This window comes from Alligator mississippiensis, chromosome 8 (genome assembly GCF_030867095.1).
Source record: "Alligator mississippiensis isolate rAllMis1 chromosome 8, rAllMis1, whole genome shotgun sequence".
Classification (NCBI taxonomy): domain Eukaryota; kingdom Metazoa; phylum Chordata; order Crocodylia; family Alligatoridae; genus Alligator; species Alligator mississippiensis.
In genome coordinates this window covers 50,277,381-50,296,122 of record NC_081831.1, presented here as the reverse complement: position 1 = coordinate 50,296,122, position 18,742 = coordinate 50,277,381, and the positions used below count along the sequence as shown (strand labels likewise).

At 42.5% G+C, this 18,742-nt stretch overlaps 1 protein-coding gene across 4 annotated transcripts in view; it reads left to right on the top strand.

Moving 5' to 3' along the window:
• LOC102570037 (protocadherin-11 X-linked) overlaps window positions 1-18,742 on the top strand; it is a 1,294,105-nt gene that overhangs the window by 273,613 nt on the left and 1,001,750 nt on the right. The window contains exon 5 of one of the 4 annotated variants that reach the window (XM_059732732.1): window positions 14,123-17,026. The exons of the other annotated variants lie outside the window; for them this stretch is intronic. Within the exon in view, the coding sequence (XP_059588715.1) occupies window positions 14,123-14,146 (24 nt within the window). The 3' untranslated portion in view covers window positions 14,147-17,026. Of the gene's footprint in view, window positions 1-14,122; window positions 17,027-18,742 lie in introns of those variants that run through there. 4 annotated transcript variants of the gene reach the window in all.

Below are 18,742 nucleotides of genomic sequence, written 5' to 3'. Positions count from 1 at the left end.
TTGTCATGTGTCCACAGATGAATCACAAGCAGGTCCAAGGAGGTGATCCTCCCCCTCTATGCAACATTAGTCAGGCCGCAGTTAGAGTACTGTGTCCAGTTCTGGGTGCCGCACTTCAGGAGGGATATGGACAACATGGAGAGGGTCCAGAGGAGGGCCACTCACATGATCAGGGGGCAGCAGGGCAGGCCCTACAAGGAAAGTCTATGAGACCTGAACCTGTTCAGCCTCCACAAGAGAAGGCTGAGAGGGGATCTGGTCGCCATCTATAAACTGGCCAAGGCAGACCAGCAGGCAATGGGAGAGTCCCTGTTCCCCCGAGCACTACTGGGAGTAACAAGGAATAATGGCTATAAGTTGACAGAGAGTAGTTTCAAGCTAGATATCAGGAGGCGCTACTTCACAGTCAGGGCGGGGATCTGGAACCAACTACCAAGGGAAGTGGTGCTTGCTTCTACCCTGGGGGTCTTTAAAAGGAGGCTAGATAGACACCTTGCCGGGGTCATTTGACCCCAGCATTCTTTCCTGCCCATGGCAGGAGGTCAGACTTGATGATCTGCTCAGGTCCCTTCTGACCCTACCAACTATGAAACTTTTAGTGACTTGGATGTGGGCATGAAGTGTACTCTGTCCAAGTTTGCAGGTGATACTAAATTTTGGGGTGAAGTGAACACTTCAGAGGGTGGAGAACGATTGCAGCCAGATCTGGACAGGTTGGAAAAGTGAGCAGAATGCAATAGGATGCAGTTCAACAAGGGTAAATGCAGAGTGCTGCACCTAGGGTATAAAAATATCCAGAACACCTACTGGCTGGGAAATGACCCTCTTAGCAATACAGAAGTGGAAAGGGATCTCGGAGTCATAGTGGACTTCAAGATGAACATGAGTCATCAGTGTGACAAAATCGTCAGCAAAGCTAACTGCACTTTATCGTACATCAACAGATGCATGACAGATAGAGCTAAGGAGGTGATACTTCCTCTCTATGCGGCATTGGTCAGACTAAAGTTGAAGTACTGTGGCCAGTTTTGGGTGCTGTACTTTAAGAAGGATATGGATAACCTCAAGAGGGTCCAGAGGGCCACTTGTATGGTTAAGGGTTTGCAGGCCAAGCCCTATGAGTATAGACTAAGGGACCTGGACCTCTTCAGCCTCCTCAAGAGAAGGCTGAGAGGTGATCTTCTGACTGCCTAGAAATTCATTAGGGAGGCACAGCAAGGAATCGGAGATGCTCTGTTCACCTGGGCACCTCTTGGGGTAACAAGGAACAATGGTCACAAACTGATAGAGCAGATTTAGACCAGATATCAAGAAAAACTTCTTTACAGTAAGGGTGGCCAAAATTTAGAATGGGCTTCCAGGGGAGGTGGTGCTCTCCCCTACCTTGGCAGTCTTTAAGAGAAAGCTGGATAGGATTCTGGCTGGGGTCATCTGACCCCAGCACTGTTTCCTGCCCAGGCAGAGGGTCAGACTCGATCTGTTGAGGTCCCTTCCGACCCTAGCATCTACAAATCTATAAAAGGCAGCGTAGAGGTATTTGAGTATTTTTTCATGGAAAAAATGGTGGTTCTGTTCTAGCGTAGTTGCAGAACAGCCAAAACATCCATGAGAGCACCTGGCATGCCCACAGAGGTGGGAGGATGGAGAGCATCCCCCTGCCCTACTCCACTGGCAATTGTGGAGTGGTTCTGGGGCAGTAGGTAGGGCTGGAAGCACAGGTCCTTTTTTGCCTTTGTGGGGGTGAGGTAGCCCCCCCCCCCCACTTCCCCACAAAGGTGGCTGGGAGCTGTCAGCCATTTCTGCTGTCCCAGGGTGTGTCCCAGTCCCTGGCTCACAGCCAGGACTGCAAACACAGTCCTGGCTTGTCCACTGGTGGGGGAGGGGGCAGGGACAGGAAACATGTACCACACCTGCTCCAGGCAGTTCAGACCTGTCCTTCCCCTGTAGCTGCCTCCAACTACTGCTCATATGGCATCAGCTGGGGCAGCATGTGTGGATGGGAGGTGAGGGAAGCATGGAGGAAGTAGTAGGTCCCTATTGCCTCTTATTAAAAGTGCACCTTTGAGGCAGCTTTGATGCTTTCCACCCATAGAGCTGGAACACCAGTATATGCCCCCTGTTCTTGCCATATTTTTGTAGTTCTCCATGTTTCCCAGAAATTCTTAGTGCTGCAATTCAATGTCTGTATCAGAAGCATAAACTATACCAGGGTCATATAAAATCCGTGTTTCTGGTAAAGATATTTAATAAACTTTTTGTACAATCTGCTTTAGAGAAAAAGCCTACACTGTTGTGATTTAGGCCAGGCCATATCTTTCTGTCAGCAAGAAGACTTTCCTAGTCTTTTAATTAAGACCACAATAGAAGTCATTTTGCAGACACATCATTCTTTTCTTAAAGGACAGTTAAATGTTACACATTAGAATCAGCTATGTGAAGCTTTGTTTTTCATTTTAATGGGGTTTTTACTCTGTCTTTCTTATATCATGCTTTATAGTTTCCTCAACTTTTCTTTAACATAGAAATTACAGGTTTTGAAGGAATTTGACCTAATTTTAAAAAGCATAATCTATTAACATTAAAATAGAGCTTTGAGGATAGCAGTGATGTCTGGAAAATGACTTTTTTGTGTGTCATAATTAAAGGTATTCCAACACATAAAACCATGTGGTAAGGTATTTGAGAGTGCATGCCAGTATATTTGAAACCAGACAGCTTTCTGTAACTTCATATTTGATAAAACAATCCCTACTTTTTTTTGTCTTATTAAACCAGGTAAAGTAATAGAGGGTATACCTGGTCGGGTACTGTGAACCTTTTATCGCTGTGAGTTTGGAATGGATGACAAGGGTCAGAAATGATTTATCATTCTTCCCAAACAACTGGTAGTTAAACAGTTGTTTAACTAAACCATCTAATATGCCACATCTGTAACAGAAAAACTATTGTATATATTTTGTATATTAATGATATAATTATCCCACCATCTATTTACATTAAATACCTTTAGTACCATGCATCCAAATATTTTGGGCTCAGAAGGCTAATCTAATTAAAACTCAAAAATGTTAGAAGCTTCTAAAATTTCTAAAAGAGTATTTTCAGTACTCAATGCCAGAGTCTTCACTTCTAGGTTTAGAGGGCTTTCCAGAAAAAAAATTAGGCATTCTTTTGTAGAGATGCTCCCCGCAGAACACTCACCTTTCTTTCAATACAAAAAAGGATTTTTCTAACCCTGACAACTGAAAAACAGACACAAATCTGTCAGTGGTTCAAGGACTTCATGATACCCATGCTGTGTGACATATATGCAGATTTGGTTTTATGTTTGTTTTCATGAGGGTGTATTTAATCCATATCAAGAGGCAGAAACTATTTCCCTTCAACATTGGATTTGAATTCTTTAATGGTGACTGCTTGAAGTTTCTGAGTCATTTGAAACATTGGATATAGCCCTACTGGGGATGGATTAATGGTCAGGAAAAATTTTAACCCATGATACTTCTACTTATTATGTAGTTATGCATTTCAGTTGCCCTCATTCATCTCACCTCTACTCTGACTGCTACTCTGTCTAATTTCCTGGTCTAGTGTTAATAGATCTACATTTTATTATGCCTCTAAATGTTATGTGGGGGAGAAGAGATTGATTCACCAGTGAGACCATTCCAGTCACAACTCAAATGTTTTATTGGGATACTCAGTAGCAAAGACTTATTTGGATCAATAAGGACAATGCTTATGTAGCCTCAGATTCAGGGAAGAAACAGGTCCACTGGCCAGGCTTTTCTATTCCCCAGGGGACTTGAGTTGGTTCACTGAGCTCCAGAGAAATCCAAGTTTATAACTAAAATTAAAATCCCAAAAGTAGAATTCCAAAAGTACAAGTCCAAATTTTCTTCCAGCCTATACCCCATATTTATAGGTGGCCGGTTCTAATATTCTAATGAATGATCTCTTATTGGTTTTATTTAAATGTCTTTGTCTTACTGAAACTTTTAGAACTGGATTAAATTAGATTTCTTGTGGATCCTGGAAGGTGTCAATTATTGGGGTTTATATCACTGTGAAAGCAAAAGGAGCAAAGGGGAGAGTTCTGTATCTCCTTTCCCTTCCCACTGTGATATGTTGTTTCACACTGGTTTGTTACTTTCTCACCTTAGTTTATGGTCCAACAAGGCTACTTTGCTTTTTACAACTTATCAAAATGTTCTAACAAAAACACGCTATTATAGCAAAATAAGATTTAATGCATTTGGCTATGTCAATCACTACTTCTAATTCTAATTATTTTAAGATGAAGCTATGATATAAAGTATTTGGATTATATGATGTATGGTTCTTTCTTATAGTATTTCCTTTTAGGCCTCTTGCTCTGTTTGATTGTGTCTAATTATAAATATATGAATGGCTTCCTTTGCTTTGCTAACCAAGCTAGTAGCTACATCTGCAAATATCCATACTACAGTCACTTAGACGCAGGCTTTTGAGGCCTTCTGCTTTAGCTACACTCCTGCAGCTTTGGCTGAGGCCTCTTGAAAAAGGCCAAGCCTGGCAACAGTTCACCCACAGCTGATGCTGCACAGGCATATGCACAGCCTACAGTTATGGATGGTCTTTTCATCATGTGAACTGCTGATTTTATTTTAGATACCAGTTATCTTTACCCTGTGATGCAAAACAGTAATAAACCTGCTTACAGGTATTTTTCTAACAAGTCTTAACTGGTAATTAAAATAAATAATATTCTTTTTAGGATATTTGGAATTTCTCCATTCTTTCCTTTCTGTTTGCCCCAACTGCTGCATCTATATCTTGGTCTTTACTGCAACAATTTTCCTTCTGAGGAGGCAGAGTATCTGATTTTTAATAGTTACTCTTATTTTTTTCTGAGGAAGTTATGTGATTCTTAGCACTAAGTATCCCCTTTAGCACACTACTGAATATGTGTTTGAAACTGAACATGGTAGGAGCATGTGGGACATTAACTATTTTTGAGGCTCAATTCTTGATATAGTATTATAGCTATACCACATCAGAATTAATAACTATGGATGTTAGCATGGTGTAGGTGAGAACTGAGAGGATAATTTTGGTCTGTGGCAAGGCTGGCCTTAACGATGAGTGATCTGGGTGACCACCCAGGGTGCTGTGGCCAGGAGGGCATCACACACATGTGCCCACGCGTGTAAGCAGTGCATACTTGCAGCAGCGCTCTCCCCTGCCTTGCCTCAACCTGCCCCACCCCACCTTACCCTGGCCAATCCCCACTGTAAGCAGGAGGAGCAGTGCCCAGCCCAGCCTGCCCCCCATGTCCAGTGGCTGCTCAGAAGCAGCCAGGCTGGGTACTTTTGAGCAGGGTGGCACCTGCTCCAGTGTGCCCACCTTGCTCCCACACAATAGCAGCAGTGCTTGCCTGCAGGGAAGCAAGTCACCTTATCCAGCCCAGCAGCTCTTCCTGGGTGCTTTATTTCTGAAACTGTCACTAATACTACTACATATGTAAACTCCAAAAAAGGGCACCAAAATACAAGTTCACCCAGCGCACCATTTTCACTAAGGCCGGCCCTGGTCTTTGTACAGCATCCAGCTAAGATCAGCTGACAGTTCAACATCATGAGGTTCAAAGAAGATAAGATTGGCAGAGGGTTGGACCTCACTTTTCCTACAGTATTTATGGACCCAGTTTTCCTAAAGCCACTCACCACATTGATCCATTTTGTTACTGTAATAGGGAACTCCTTCTCCTATTATGTAGGAAGGGGTCATATATCTTTAGGGCTATAGGCAAAGACTGGGAGCCATGCCTTCCCCTGCAGGTATATAAGACACCTTGCCAGAGGGTTAGGCAGTCGAATAGGAGACAGCCCCGAGGTAGGAGTTCTGCCAGGGTAGAATTCTTGATGGCCAGAAACAGGGGAGAAACAGGGTCAACTCAGACCCTGGCTTGTGGGTGAGCCTGCCCCAAGATAGAGACTGCTGCACAGGCATGCCTAGTTTGGAAATATCATTGGTGAGGGAGGTGGTAGTAATTCAGAGTAGGCCATGAGGGGAGTCAATAAGACTGTCTGGCAGTTGAAAGGTTGTAGTGATGCCAGCCCTATTTAGGCTGAGCCTAGAGTGGTGTGAGGCTTACCATTAACACCCTGGGATGTGAAGTGAGAAAGCACAAACAAGAATGGTTTTGCAGCCAAACTGAGGGCTTCTAGCAACTTCAACAAGACAGGGCAGGTGAGAACATGAGCCACCAGGTGTTTGGGGAAGCAAGCTGTGCTCATCTCAGCAAGGAGCAATAGTGCGCCCTAGGGGGCCACAGCATGGGAGTTATCACAGTTGGACATCACTGTGACTGTTGAAGGAGCATGTGTGTGGGAGGGTGAGAAAGAGAGTGTAAAACAAATATATTGCTGAGTAAAATCCAGTTAACCAGAAAAAGGTATATTAGAAACTTGATAAACAGATGTGCCTGTTATTAGGCTCTTACAATGTATAAAATGAACACTACTAGGATGACGTGTGGCTTCTATATTTGGGATTGGTTTAAAGGGTGAGAATCATAATATTTTAAACAAATTTTATTGATATGCAGCTCAGTAAGTCGCAAATTAATTGAAATTCAGGAGATACAGCCTAATGAACATTGAGATTTGAAACAGGGAAGGAGACAGTATTTTGCAATGTATGCTAATTCCAATAGAAAATATCTAGGCATTATGTTTTATTACAAGTCCAAATCAAACTTAGAAAATGTAAGTATTTTTTTCACATTTGAAAGAAGCTGCTTTAAAAAGCATCCTGCCAGTTCTTGTCCTTCTTATCTTTGTGACTGTCAATATTTTCTGTGAAGTTGGAGAATGCTGAAGGAGTGTGCAAGAGATTTTTCAAACAGATAAGCCAAAACAACCGGAGTTGTTGTTGTCAAGCAAAATGCAGATGTAGTGCTTATTGATGAAGAAGATGGCAGGACTGATGGTTGAGAGAACATGATATGATGGAAATGTACACGTTTATGAGAACTGAAGAAAGGAAGAAAGGAAATGGATGTTGAGGTTGAAACAGATGTTAAGCTCAGTTAAATGTATTTTATAGCATGTAGAGAGCAAAAAACAGAACAGTTATACAAAGAGTAGAGTTTACTGAACCAACAATTGAATATATGGAGGGAAAAAGCAGGGAGAGGAAGGCTTCAGAGCAGTGAGCAAATCTTAGATACTGTTAGATTAGAAATCTTGTAAAGGTTGTGTACAGATACAGGGATAACTTTTTAATAAGATAATAAAGGACCGTTAGTTATTGAGAAATGAACAAAAACAGTATTTAGTACAAACAAGTTTTAGCAAGTGGCCATTTTCATGAATCCAAAGAGTTGATGCTGTTTGAAGAACAATCAGAAGGTTTCTATGAAAATATATGAATTTAAGGTGAAAGAAGGTGAGAATATGTAGGGGAAATCTGCAATCAGATCCAGCCTTAGGGAAAATGGCATCCTACGTGAACTTGTACTTTAGCACCCTGCCCTGGTGCTTCCCCTCTGGCACCCCTGAAGTCATCAGTGTTGTGTTTGGACAAGGTGTGTGTGGAGGGAGGGGAGTGTAGAGGGTTTGGGGGTATAGAAGGTGTATGTGTGAGGATGTGGGGTGGGTGGGGGGGGTGTATGTAAGATGCCCCAGTGGCTGTGGGTGGCCGGGGTACCTATGGGCTATCATAGGGTGGTGCATGTGTGCTCATCCAAGATGCTGGCCTGGTGCCAGGGGGGCTGAGGGGGTGGCAATGGCTCAGCACAGGGAAGCAGGAAAGACAGAGGGGCAGCAGGCAGGGCTGCCCCTACAGGAAGCCCATCCACAGCAGTAGGGCACTGCTGCCCAGTGCTGCCTGGCCTCCTGTGTCCTCACCCTCAGCGGTGTTGGCAGTAGCCGGGAAGGGCTGCAGCTCGGCTTCCAGTCCAAGCAGATGGTGATGGTAAAGCCCTTGGTGTGCAAGCCAGGGCCACTGAGCCTCTCCGCCTTCTCGCTGGGCACTGCTGCCTTTCCTGTGGCCTGGTCATCGGCACCCTCCTCCCAGCCTGTTATGCTGCCTAACAGCACCTATCACCACCGCTGCTGCCCCCTGGGGGATTTTTATCCCACTGCTCCACCTGACTGGCTCCAATCAGCTATGGACATAACTGGCAGGAAAGAGGGGCAAGCTGCCCAGCCCCCCACAGTTAGTTGCCACAGAAGTACCCTGATGGCTTTTGCCTAGCACAAACAATGGGGGAGTGCAGCATGTGCATGCATACGTGAATACGTGTGTGTGTGTGTGTGTGTGTGTGTGTGTGCACGCGCGCGCATGCACATGTGTACACATACATATTTATGTGTGGCATCCCTCTGACCGTGGTGCTCTGGGCAGTTGCCCACCTCTAAGGCTGGCTCTGTTTATGATGTTGGCTGAAACATCACTGTAAAAGATAAAAGTTGCCAAAGATAAAGATGGGAGCTGCTGGTAGAAGAAAGAATGAAAATATGGAAGTATTAAATAACAATACATGGAGAAGGAAGAGAGTAGTGGTTTGAAAAAAGATTTCAGAGAATATTATTTTTATCTTTCTTTAAGTGTCTGTAGTGCCAAATCTCTCAGCTCATGCTCTGAATATAGCTTCACATACATAGTGTGAAAACATTAACATTCCACATCCTGCCTTAATACATCTTTTCTTGTTAATGGTCAGATTTTGGCAGTCTGAAGAATATCCTAAACCAGATCATGAAGCCTTTGCTAACATTTGGCTGGAAGTGTCTGGGAACATTGTAGGATGGAAATAGCAGAGGTATTATAATTCAAGACTTATGTTCCTAGGAAGAATTTTAAAGTGGTATTTTTGCACAGTGCCTGTTCACACAGCAGGTCTGCCTATAATTAGCACTAATAAACTCAAGACTTTATGAATACTAAAAATTACCGATTTTCAAGAAATTAATCAAAGTAGGAAGCATTGCTAACAAGTAGAGAATGCTTTTTAATAAAACCAAGGTAATTTCTAAGGCCTGGTAGAAAATACTACCTTACATGATCAGAGTACTTACTACTTACTTTAAGTCATCTTTTGCTAAGAAGTTGTTCATTTTTGTACCTTTAGTATGAGGAAGATTTTTGTTTTTCATTAAATGGTCCATATGTAGGTTGAGAGATAAGAGGATCACAGAACTAATTCTAATATCTATCAATTTTTTTAGGTCTTACATTTTCCCCCTCTTCTCTTCTTTTTACAGTAAAAAAAAAAAAGTATTTCTGTTTTAGAATTTTTCTCATTAATGTGGGAGTATTTTCCTGTGGTTATCTAGTGAATTAAATAATTGATGGCACTTTATGATCACTTGCAGCCTAATTTTCTTAATCAGTTCAGAAGGTGATGTGTATCCAGTGTAAAGTTTCTGTGCCACGTATCATACAGAAGAACATATGTTAATATGGACAGGGAAGGATTTGTTAGATGTGAAATTTGATTTTTGCCTGAGTGGAATGTGGAACCACTTTTTTTGGTTAATGGAATCCAATGTGGGAGCCAGGGGAGTAGACTGATCATAAAAGTCCTGCTATTTATTACCAAATAGAAAGCCTTAAATATTCCTAGGAATTTTCAAAAGAAAAATCAGGGCAAAAATTCCTTTGACCAAAACTATATTTTATAATAAGTATCTGTTTATTAAGCCATTACCATCCTGCTTTTTAAGAGAATTTTGACAGACTTAATATTTGTCAAAAAGGTGCTCTGTAAGAATGATAGAAGTAAAATAGCATTTGTTAATGTAAGTATCTCTAATATGCCATCTGTGGCAATGGTTAGAAAATAATAACTTCCATTCACTGTACTGCCCCAAGGTATATGGTGCAGATATAGCCATTTACTCAATTTTCTCATGCAAATATGACCTTTATCTCTCATTCTATTGAATTAAATTGCATTATGGCCTCTTGTCTGTCTTTGCAAATTTGTTGGGTAAAACAAAAAGTCCACTTGAAGCAGTAGCCTAACTAGGGCAGGGCAAGCCGAGTACCGGACCCAGGTGCCAACTAGGAGTGGACTCCAGGATCCCACAACCACTGGGAGTTCTTGCAGCAGCAGGGAAAGCCTTGTGCTGTCTGTGCCAGGACACAGGAGCTGTGCAGTGCAGCAGATCACCAGGGAGTGTATCTGGGAAACATAGGGGGAATAGGGGCAAGTGGAATGGTGTTCCCCTTCCCCCAGATATGCTGCTTGGTGAGGTGCTGAGCTGCCAAGCTCCTGTGACCCAGCACAGAGTGCAGGGATACCTCTGCCATGGCAAAAGCCCCTGGGGGGGGTGGTCTTGGTGGTGCTTCCCTCTCCTCCTCCACCTTGGAGCCTTTGCAGCAGCGTGGGAAGCCCTGAACTACCCCTGCCAGAGCCAAAGCAAACAGTATATTGGCAGTTACGGGGTCAGAGAAGCACCATTCCACTCACCCCACCCCACCCCAACCCCCCAGATACATTGCTTGGTCTCACACTGGAAAGGAGCAGCACAGGGCTTCCCTCATCACTACAAAGGTTCCCAGTGATGGGGATTCTGGTAACGCTCCCCCCACACTTCCTTCTTAAAGCCTTTGTAGTGGTAGGAGGGACCCTGTCCTGTTGCTATCCAGCCACAGAAGTCAGGCAGCACAACGCCACACTGTATAGTATATTTGCAGGAAAGAGACAAGGAGGTATGGTGCTCCCAGCTTCTGTCCCCAGTACTTAGTTTGCTTGTTCTACCCCTGACTTGGGAGATAACTGACCCCTTTTACTCTTCCACAAATCACTGTGAATATAATTGACAAGATATAATTTCTACATGACCAAAAGGTGATTAAAATATTTGCACTAAAAGTCAAACTGCACAAAAAATGCTGCAGGTTTCTAGAAATAAAATCTTGATAGTTACTTAAGGTTCTTTGAAAATGTTGATACTGTTCAGAAATCTTCCAGGCTAAGTTAGTAGGACTACTCATGGAATAAAGAATTACTCAGTATGAGTAAGAGTGGTATAACTATATATGTAGATTGACTAAGGGTGTACTTATATGTTACAATTAGCATGTGTTAATTCAAGGAGAAGAAGGGACGGAGGCAGGGTAATGGGTTCTGGTCCAAATCTATGGTTAAGTGGAACACCAGGGAGTGTATCTGCAAAGCATAGAGGGAGTAGGGTTTTGCTTGGTTTATATTGCTTGGTCTGACACTGGGAAGGGGCAGCATAGGACTTACCTCTTCACTACAATGACTCCCACTGAAAGGGATTCTGGTGTGCTACCCCCATGCCTCCCTCCCTCAGCCTATGTTTACGGTCCAAATCCAAGATAATCAACACTTCTATTACTGACCATCAGTACACTGATGATTGTGTTGTGCGGGCCCACTCAATTTAATAGCTGAAGGTTATTCTTCACTTCTGTGAAGCATATGAAATGCTTGGACTCACTGTCAACTTCATGAAAACCAAGATACTTTATCAACCTACCCCGAATCACCAGCTACTCCCTCACATATTACAATTGGAGGACAATCCGTAGAGAATTTTGAGCATTTCCCCTATCCAGGTAGTTACCTTTCCTAAAAAATAAACATAGATGATGATATTCAACACGGAAGAAAATCTAGCAATGCTGCTTTTGGATGTCTCCAAAATTGTCTCTTCAATCATGATATCAGGACCCAAACTAAACTTCTTGTTTACCAGGCTGTTGTCATCCTTACTGAGTTTGAAACCTGGACAACTCATCAGAAACACCTGAAATCCTTGAAATATTACCATCAGTGATGTCTCTGAAAGTCTTCCATATCAATTAGAAGGGCAGAAGAATGAGTGCCAGTATTCAGGCTCAAGCAAACTCCACCAGCTTTGAAGCCATGTACCAACTTTGTTGGACAGGACATGTCACAAGGATACTTGACAGCCAGCTTCCAAATCAGGTCCTATACTCCCAACTCACCAATGGTCACCACTCTGGAGGTGAACAAAAGAAGAAATTCAAGGACACTTTGAAGGACAGTCTGAAGAGATGTGATATTAACATCAGCACCTGGGAGACTCAAGTACCGCATCATCCCTAATGGCTCCATGAAGTACAACAAGGGATAGACCATTTTGAGCAAACTTGCCTTGCTATGGAGGTGAATAAGAGAGACAGACAAAGGGAAAGAGCTTTGACCTGACATCACCAGGATCCATTCCTTTCTCCTAGAACCGTATGCCTCATCTTCAGTCGAACAAGCAGATCTGGGTTTGGCCTCTTCAGTCATCTCTGGACTCACCGATGAAGTCATCTACTGGAAGACTGTCATTGTCACACTGAGGGATTGTCACTGAAGTTTATGGCTAACTCTAAGGAATGTTGCACATTAAGGGTTAATACCCCTTCTAATATGAAAACTGCTCTGACTTGACCCTAGAAGGCTGGCAAGCAAAGGTGTTGCTAAGACCTGCCAAGCAAGCTCCATGCCTAACCAGTTTACCTACTGTCTAGGGAAGTATAGGTTCCAGGAACAGGTCCTGTGGCCCTGCTTATAGCCACCAGCCTCTTCCTGTCCAGAGGAGGTGCCCACTGCACCCTGCAATTCCAGATTGGGCCTACTGGCTCCCATCAGCCCAGATCAGGTGCCTGCCAGTTCTGATCAGATCTCTGCCAGCCCTGCCATTCTGGATAGGGTCTATGCCTCCCCCAATCAAGCTCACCAGCCCCTACCCACTTAGATTGGGGCCCTTTCAGTCACTGGCAGCTCATATTGGGCTCACATTACCTCCTGCCAGGCTGGATCACGCCCTCCAGTCACTGCCAACCTGGATCAGGTCCTTGCTCACTAGCCCTCCCCCACATCTCCCCAACAGCTCCCCACTCCTGAAACTATTGTTCCGGAGAAGCAGACAAGCAGAAGCTGCTTGCCCACTTGTAGCCACCGCCACTCTCTCTGCTGAGCACATCCTGGACAGCAGCAACAGACAGATAGCTGGGTTACCCATCTGTGCCTGCTCCTGTGGGGCAGTACAGGTATGTGGGAGCCAAGGTATGTAGGGAAAAGCAGGGTGATGAGCCTGGAGGTCCATGGTTTGTGGGGTGAACTGTGGGGGACTGGTGGGGTGAGCGAGCCTCAAGGGACTAAGGGGTGGAGGATGAGCTGAGAGGATTGGGATTGAGCCCTGGGGGCCCTGGGGTGGGGCGGGGGGGAGGTAGAGGGTGAGATGCAAGGGCTGGGAATGAGCTGTGAGGGACCAGGGGTCAGGGGTGAGCCATAAGGAACTAGGGGGTAAGAGGTTAGCTGTGGGGACAGAGGGTAAGTCTAAGGAAGTGGGAGGAAGGGAGAGCTCCAGGGAAGGCAGTGAACCTAGAATTGAAGAGGAGAGGAGGAAAAAGTGTGGAATCCTTACCTTTACACCTCCCCCAGCTGCTGGTTCTCCCATTGTCACAATGGGGCAGGATAGTGTGTCCACATGGGACAAGCTGGCACCGGGCAAGCACAAATCCTATTCTGCAAGTTGCTCTTGTGAAGGCCCAAGACAATGGAGTTTGGTGCAGAAAGTAGTATCTATCAATATATAGTTCAGTACGTAATAGGAAATATGGATAGGGGTATTACATGTAAGCAAATGTTTAAATAGTTTTCATTTTTTTAATTTTTTTTTTTGTTAATGGATTTTGACTTAACATTTTTAATTGGGGGACATTAATATGTCTTCCTTGTGGTTGGTCTGGAGAAAACTTGAGTGGTAAGAGCATTCAGTCATGGTTGCAACCAATGGAAATTGATAGTGTTTAGCATATTTTAAATTGATAATTAGCTTTCACCATGAGCACCAGGATGAGTGGAATGGTAGTGTAGCAAAACCCCCAGTTTTTCTTTTTTTCTTTTTTAAATGCATTCCCTCCCCTTCCCCAACCATTTCAGACTTTGTCTCTCCCTCTTATTCCCTATAGATAAGTATAAATAAGCTAAGATGTAGGATAAGCTTTAACATTTTATGTCGTAAGTTTTATTTCTCTCCCCTCTGCAAATAAGTGCCCTGCTATTTTGATATAGATATCCACTGTTTTAAAAGTGATAATTATGATGTTTGTATTAATTTTTTTTTTTACTGCTTTTATATAGGCCTATATATGTAAGTTAGCATAAGTCATGTCAAGTTTCCATCTTGTAATGTCAAACCTCCATCAAGGCTGCACATGCTCAGTAAGAACACCTTGAACCCTCTGGAACAGGACTGACATTGTCTGGACAGGCCCTCCCCATAGGAGATCAGAGGTAGTCTGCCCCATAAAAAGGGGTAGTGAAGACTGACTGCTTGGGAACACCATTTCCATCTGGACCAGACCAGCTCCACATCACACCGCCTATCCACCCCAGAGGCCCTGCCAGCAACCCCGCTCTGGACAACACTGAGCTGAAGGAGACCTCGACTGACCATCAAGGACCCACTTTCAGCCTGGGATAGGTAGATATCACCTGCATATTTCCTCCTCCAATTTGGACTCTCTCTCTCACCTCCCGGACTTCAGCCCCGGCACCAAGCCTCCTTAACCCCTGCTGCCATTGTCTGTATGTGTGTCTGTGTGTGCGCAAAGGAATCAATAAAATATCATGTCAGCATCTCCCCTGTTCAATAAAACCACTATCATTTGCAGCCCCAAGTTGGGTCATGTTTTACTGAGCCCCGGTCTCTTCCCTATCTTAAATTCTGGTCTTCTCAGCCCTGTTATTTTCTGCAGGCTCTCAGCTCTGTTCCTACCACTTTTTGCCTCCTGCCACCTCTCCCCAGTCCCTATCTCTCTCTGCCTCTTCTTTCACTCTCTCTCTGTTCTCCAGCCTCCCCCCTCCTGCAGCTCCACTCCCAGTTTTCCTCTCCCCACGCACCTCTCGGCTCCCCTGTAGCCTGCCGGCTTTCTGCTTTCGATTAACACCAGTTAACCTTAAGTTACCCCAACTTCCCTCCAGTCTGCTGGTTCTAATCCTGGTACCGGCAACTTTCATCTCAGTCTCCACCAGCAGTAACCTCAGCTCCTCAGCCCAGCTCTCTTTCTAGTCTACTGGTTCTAATCCTGGTCCTGGTGACTTTCACCCCCTACACTTTCACTCTCTCTGCCTTACCTTAACCTTCCCCCAGGTATCCCAAGTACACCAAGCACCTACATACACATCACGACAACCAAGTTAGGAACTCACCTGTGTGTATGTGTAGGTGAGTGGTATGTATGTGAACTGATATACATGTATGTCACTGTGCATGATATACAGATTAGACCAGAATCCATATATCATGTGTATGTGCATCGGGTGTGCAGATATTGGTAATTGATTCTGGTTTAATTTCTTTTGGTCTCTATAGTGTGTGTAGGTGCTTAAATTGGTGATAGGTATGCATTTGCCTAGGCTGGTAATTTTGGATGTGTATGTGCCTGAATTGGTAGTGTGTACGTGCAAGCCTAGTGGGAGTGCATAGGCAGACAAGGTTCCTTGGGTGAATTTGATATCTTTTATTAGACCAAGTGCATGCACTTAGAGTGTGTGCATGCACCTAATGCATTTGTATGCACCTAACTGATTTTTGAGTGTGTGCATGTGCAATTGTACATCACACCCTCCTGTCTAACAGTGCAATATTGAGATCCTGAGAGTTGGCCTTACCCCACAGGGCAACAGTAGGACCAGGTGCCTTAAGAACATATGAGTAGGAAGGCAGTTTCTGTGTCTGAAGTTTATTTAGCCTATGAATATTACATTGAATGAAGCTGTACTCTTTGGAAATTAGTTATTAGCAGAACTTCTTAAATTTAATGATGTTGCATTGTTCATCTTAAATATTGATACTGTGCCAATCTGATCTATTACATGTGGGCACATAGTTATATATTTTTGATTGCTATCTATTTTCTAATCTTTCATTCAACAAAGAATCATGACTGTATTTTTCCATAAGTGGCACAAGGGAATGTGTATCACATGTCAGGCAACTTAATTACTTTAGCATGCTTCCTTTTAGACTCTTGCATTTAACATGATCATTCTAAAGGATCTTCAAATTCCTGGTAGAAGCAATAACCTACCACAGCTCTGCATTTCCAATACAAAATGATAGCTTAGAAGCATCTTTCTTACTCAGATCAAGCTTGTGGGGAATCTGCTTAACTGGATTAAAAATTTGTGATTTTTTTTTCTCATGTTCAGTCACTTCAGGTTTTTTACTGTACGTAGGCTAGAAACAGACCTGAAAGCACCTTAGTATTCATAACTGATTATGGCTCATATGGAGATACAATCAGGAGAGAGGCATATTATTAGACAATGTATCTAAGACAAAGTCTGGGTGGCTATTCTTACTAAAATGATAGTGATCTTTGTTAAAGGCAGCTAAATAAGAAAAATATTCAGCTCTCCCAAATAACCTTCTTATATTCAAGAGCGATAGAACTTCAATCTTGCCCTGGCTAGAATGATCTTGTTGGGGATGGTCCTGCTCTGAACAAGGAGTTGAACTAGATGACCTTCTGAGGTCCCTTCCAACCCTAATTTTTTATGATTCCATGATTCATTTCTCTCAGTTAAGCCTGTGTGAAAATTGGCAAAAATGAAAACCCCCAAATTGTATCAGCAGTAGGAATTTCAGTCTGGACTTTTTGATTTGGTAATTTTGAGTCATCTCTTCCATCTGTTGAAAACCTTCTGCTGTGAGCACAACAGGTAAATAAGGAGTCAGATGACCTGCAACTGAGAGGAAGAAAGTACAGCCTGAATACTGTATCCTTTTACTCTCTTGCTAAGTTCAGATGTATATGATTAACCATCTCTCCTGTTAGCCAAAATAGAAAGGCAGGAGACTAGTCTGTTCTTTATTTTTCAGTGAATAAATACAATCTCTGGGATGGTATGAAAGGTGGTGCTTTAGTGGCTCTCTTTGTTCATTCCATTCTGTCTGAGCATTAACAAGTGGTATGAATAACATTGTACATTGACTATTTCCAATGCCTATTTATTTTAATAAATGATATCACTAATGAGTGCCTTTCTCAAATTCTAGTCATCTCTGCTGTCAGTTACAACTACCAGTCATAGAAATTAAACAACACAAGCAGGTTTTCTTCACCCCAGACAAAAATAGTGAATCGCTGATGAAATCAGGTACAGTCATGACCATCTTTCCCATTACTACCAGTATTTATCATATTCTTTCTTTATTCCCTAAATCCTGGATAAACAGAACAGGAAGTGAATTCTAGAACTGCTCTATCAGAGCTCCTTCCTTTTAATAGCTCCAGCATCATTACATCCACTGTCTCTGAACTATATAGGGTCCCATTTGAAAAGATACACAATTCTGATGTGGGCATATTTTAATTATTTTTAGATTGTGTTATAAATTTAAAGCATCATAATATTGGGTTTTCTCAAAATTATTTGTGTTTAAGATATGATAAATATTCAGTTTGCTTTATATGGAGATCTAGTCCATGTAGCTCAGTTTTTAATAGTCCACTTACATTAAGCCTGTGAAAATTGGCTGGCCAGTTGTTTTGCACTAAAAACAAAAAAGTGTTAAGTTTTCCATGCCATTTAGATAATATGCCTACAAATGTTGGGGGCCCTGAAATGCAGATAAAGGAATATAACCTTGTATCACAGTGCCTGGAGGCCCAAACTATCAAATGTCTTAATATATTAAAGCTCAAGCCCCTTTTTTTCAAAAGGTCTTTGTACTACACTTGCTATTAAGTAAAGTGATTAAAATCCCATTTCCTAGAGAAGTGGATTTCACTCTTCATTTCTTATACAATAGATACCTTATATATCACTTCTGTGACACTAGACTGTAAAGTGTGTGTTGCATATACTTACAATGTATTGCTTTTCTTAAACAATAATCACAATCTCAAAATATGCTGCTCCTAAGGGAATTAATCTCTGGCAGGTTAGCTAAAGAAAAAATGTTTGACAGATGGCAAAGGGAAATAATCTATGAAGTTTTATTTTATAAACTGTGATTAATTTCAATTTCATTTTTATAATCCTTGAGGAGCAAAGCTTTTAAACCCTGAAACCTTATGTGAGTAAATATGGTGACAGTTAAATTTCTAAACTAAAGTGTAGTGTCAGCTTGTTTATTCTGTCATGTGCATGCATTCAGAATTAACTTGACTGATTATAATAACTAGTAGCTATAAAGAAAAGCAGGGAATCCTGGCTTTTGGTAAAAATCGACATGTGGCCTTTAAACTCTAAACCTGGACTTGAATTATAAAGTGAAAATTCAAGGCCAGCTGTGCCTTGAGATATTAGTCCTGTTTTTACCTTTATTTTATGAAGCTAAATTCTGCACAAACCTATCTTCACCCTACCCTTCCAAAATAGGTCATCATTGCTGAACTGCCCAAAAGAATCAAAAGGGAACAGATTTATCATCACTTCTTTTATTATCTGATGTTGTCTCCTCCTATATCATGATACTCTAGAGATAATATTATTAAAGAGGCAAAGTGGACTCTTGAGTATGCAGCCATTAACTAACTAAATATTTGTATCATTATAATATATGGAAAATAATTCTGCTCTCAGTTATGTTTCTGTAACCATAAAAGTGCATGAAAGCTTACAGCGTGCTAGAGAATGGTATCTTAGAATTACGAAGTGACGTTAGAATGTATGACAACAGTGTGTTTTGGATCAGAAAAGGAAGTTTTAGGTAAATGCTCCATCTGTACAATCCTAAAAGTAGCAATT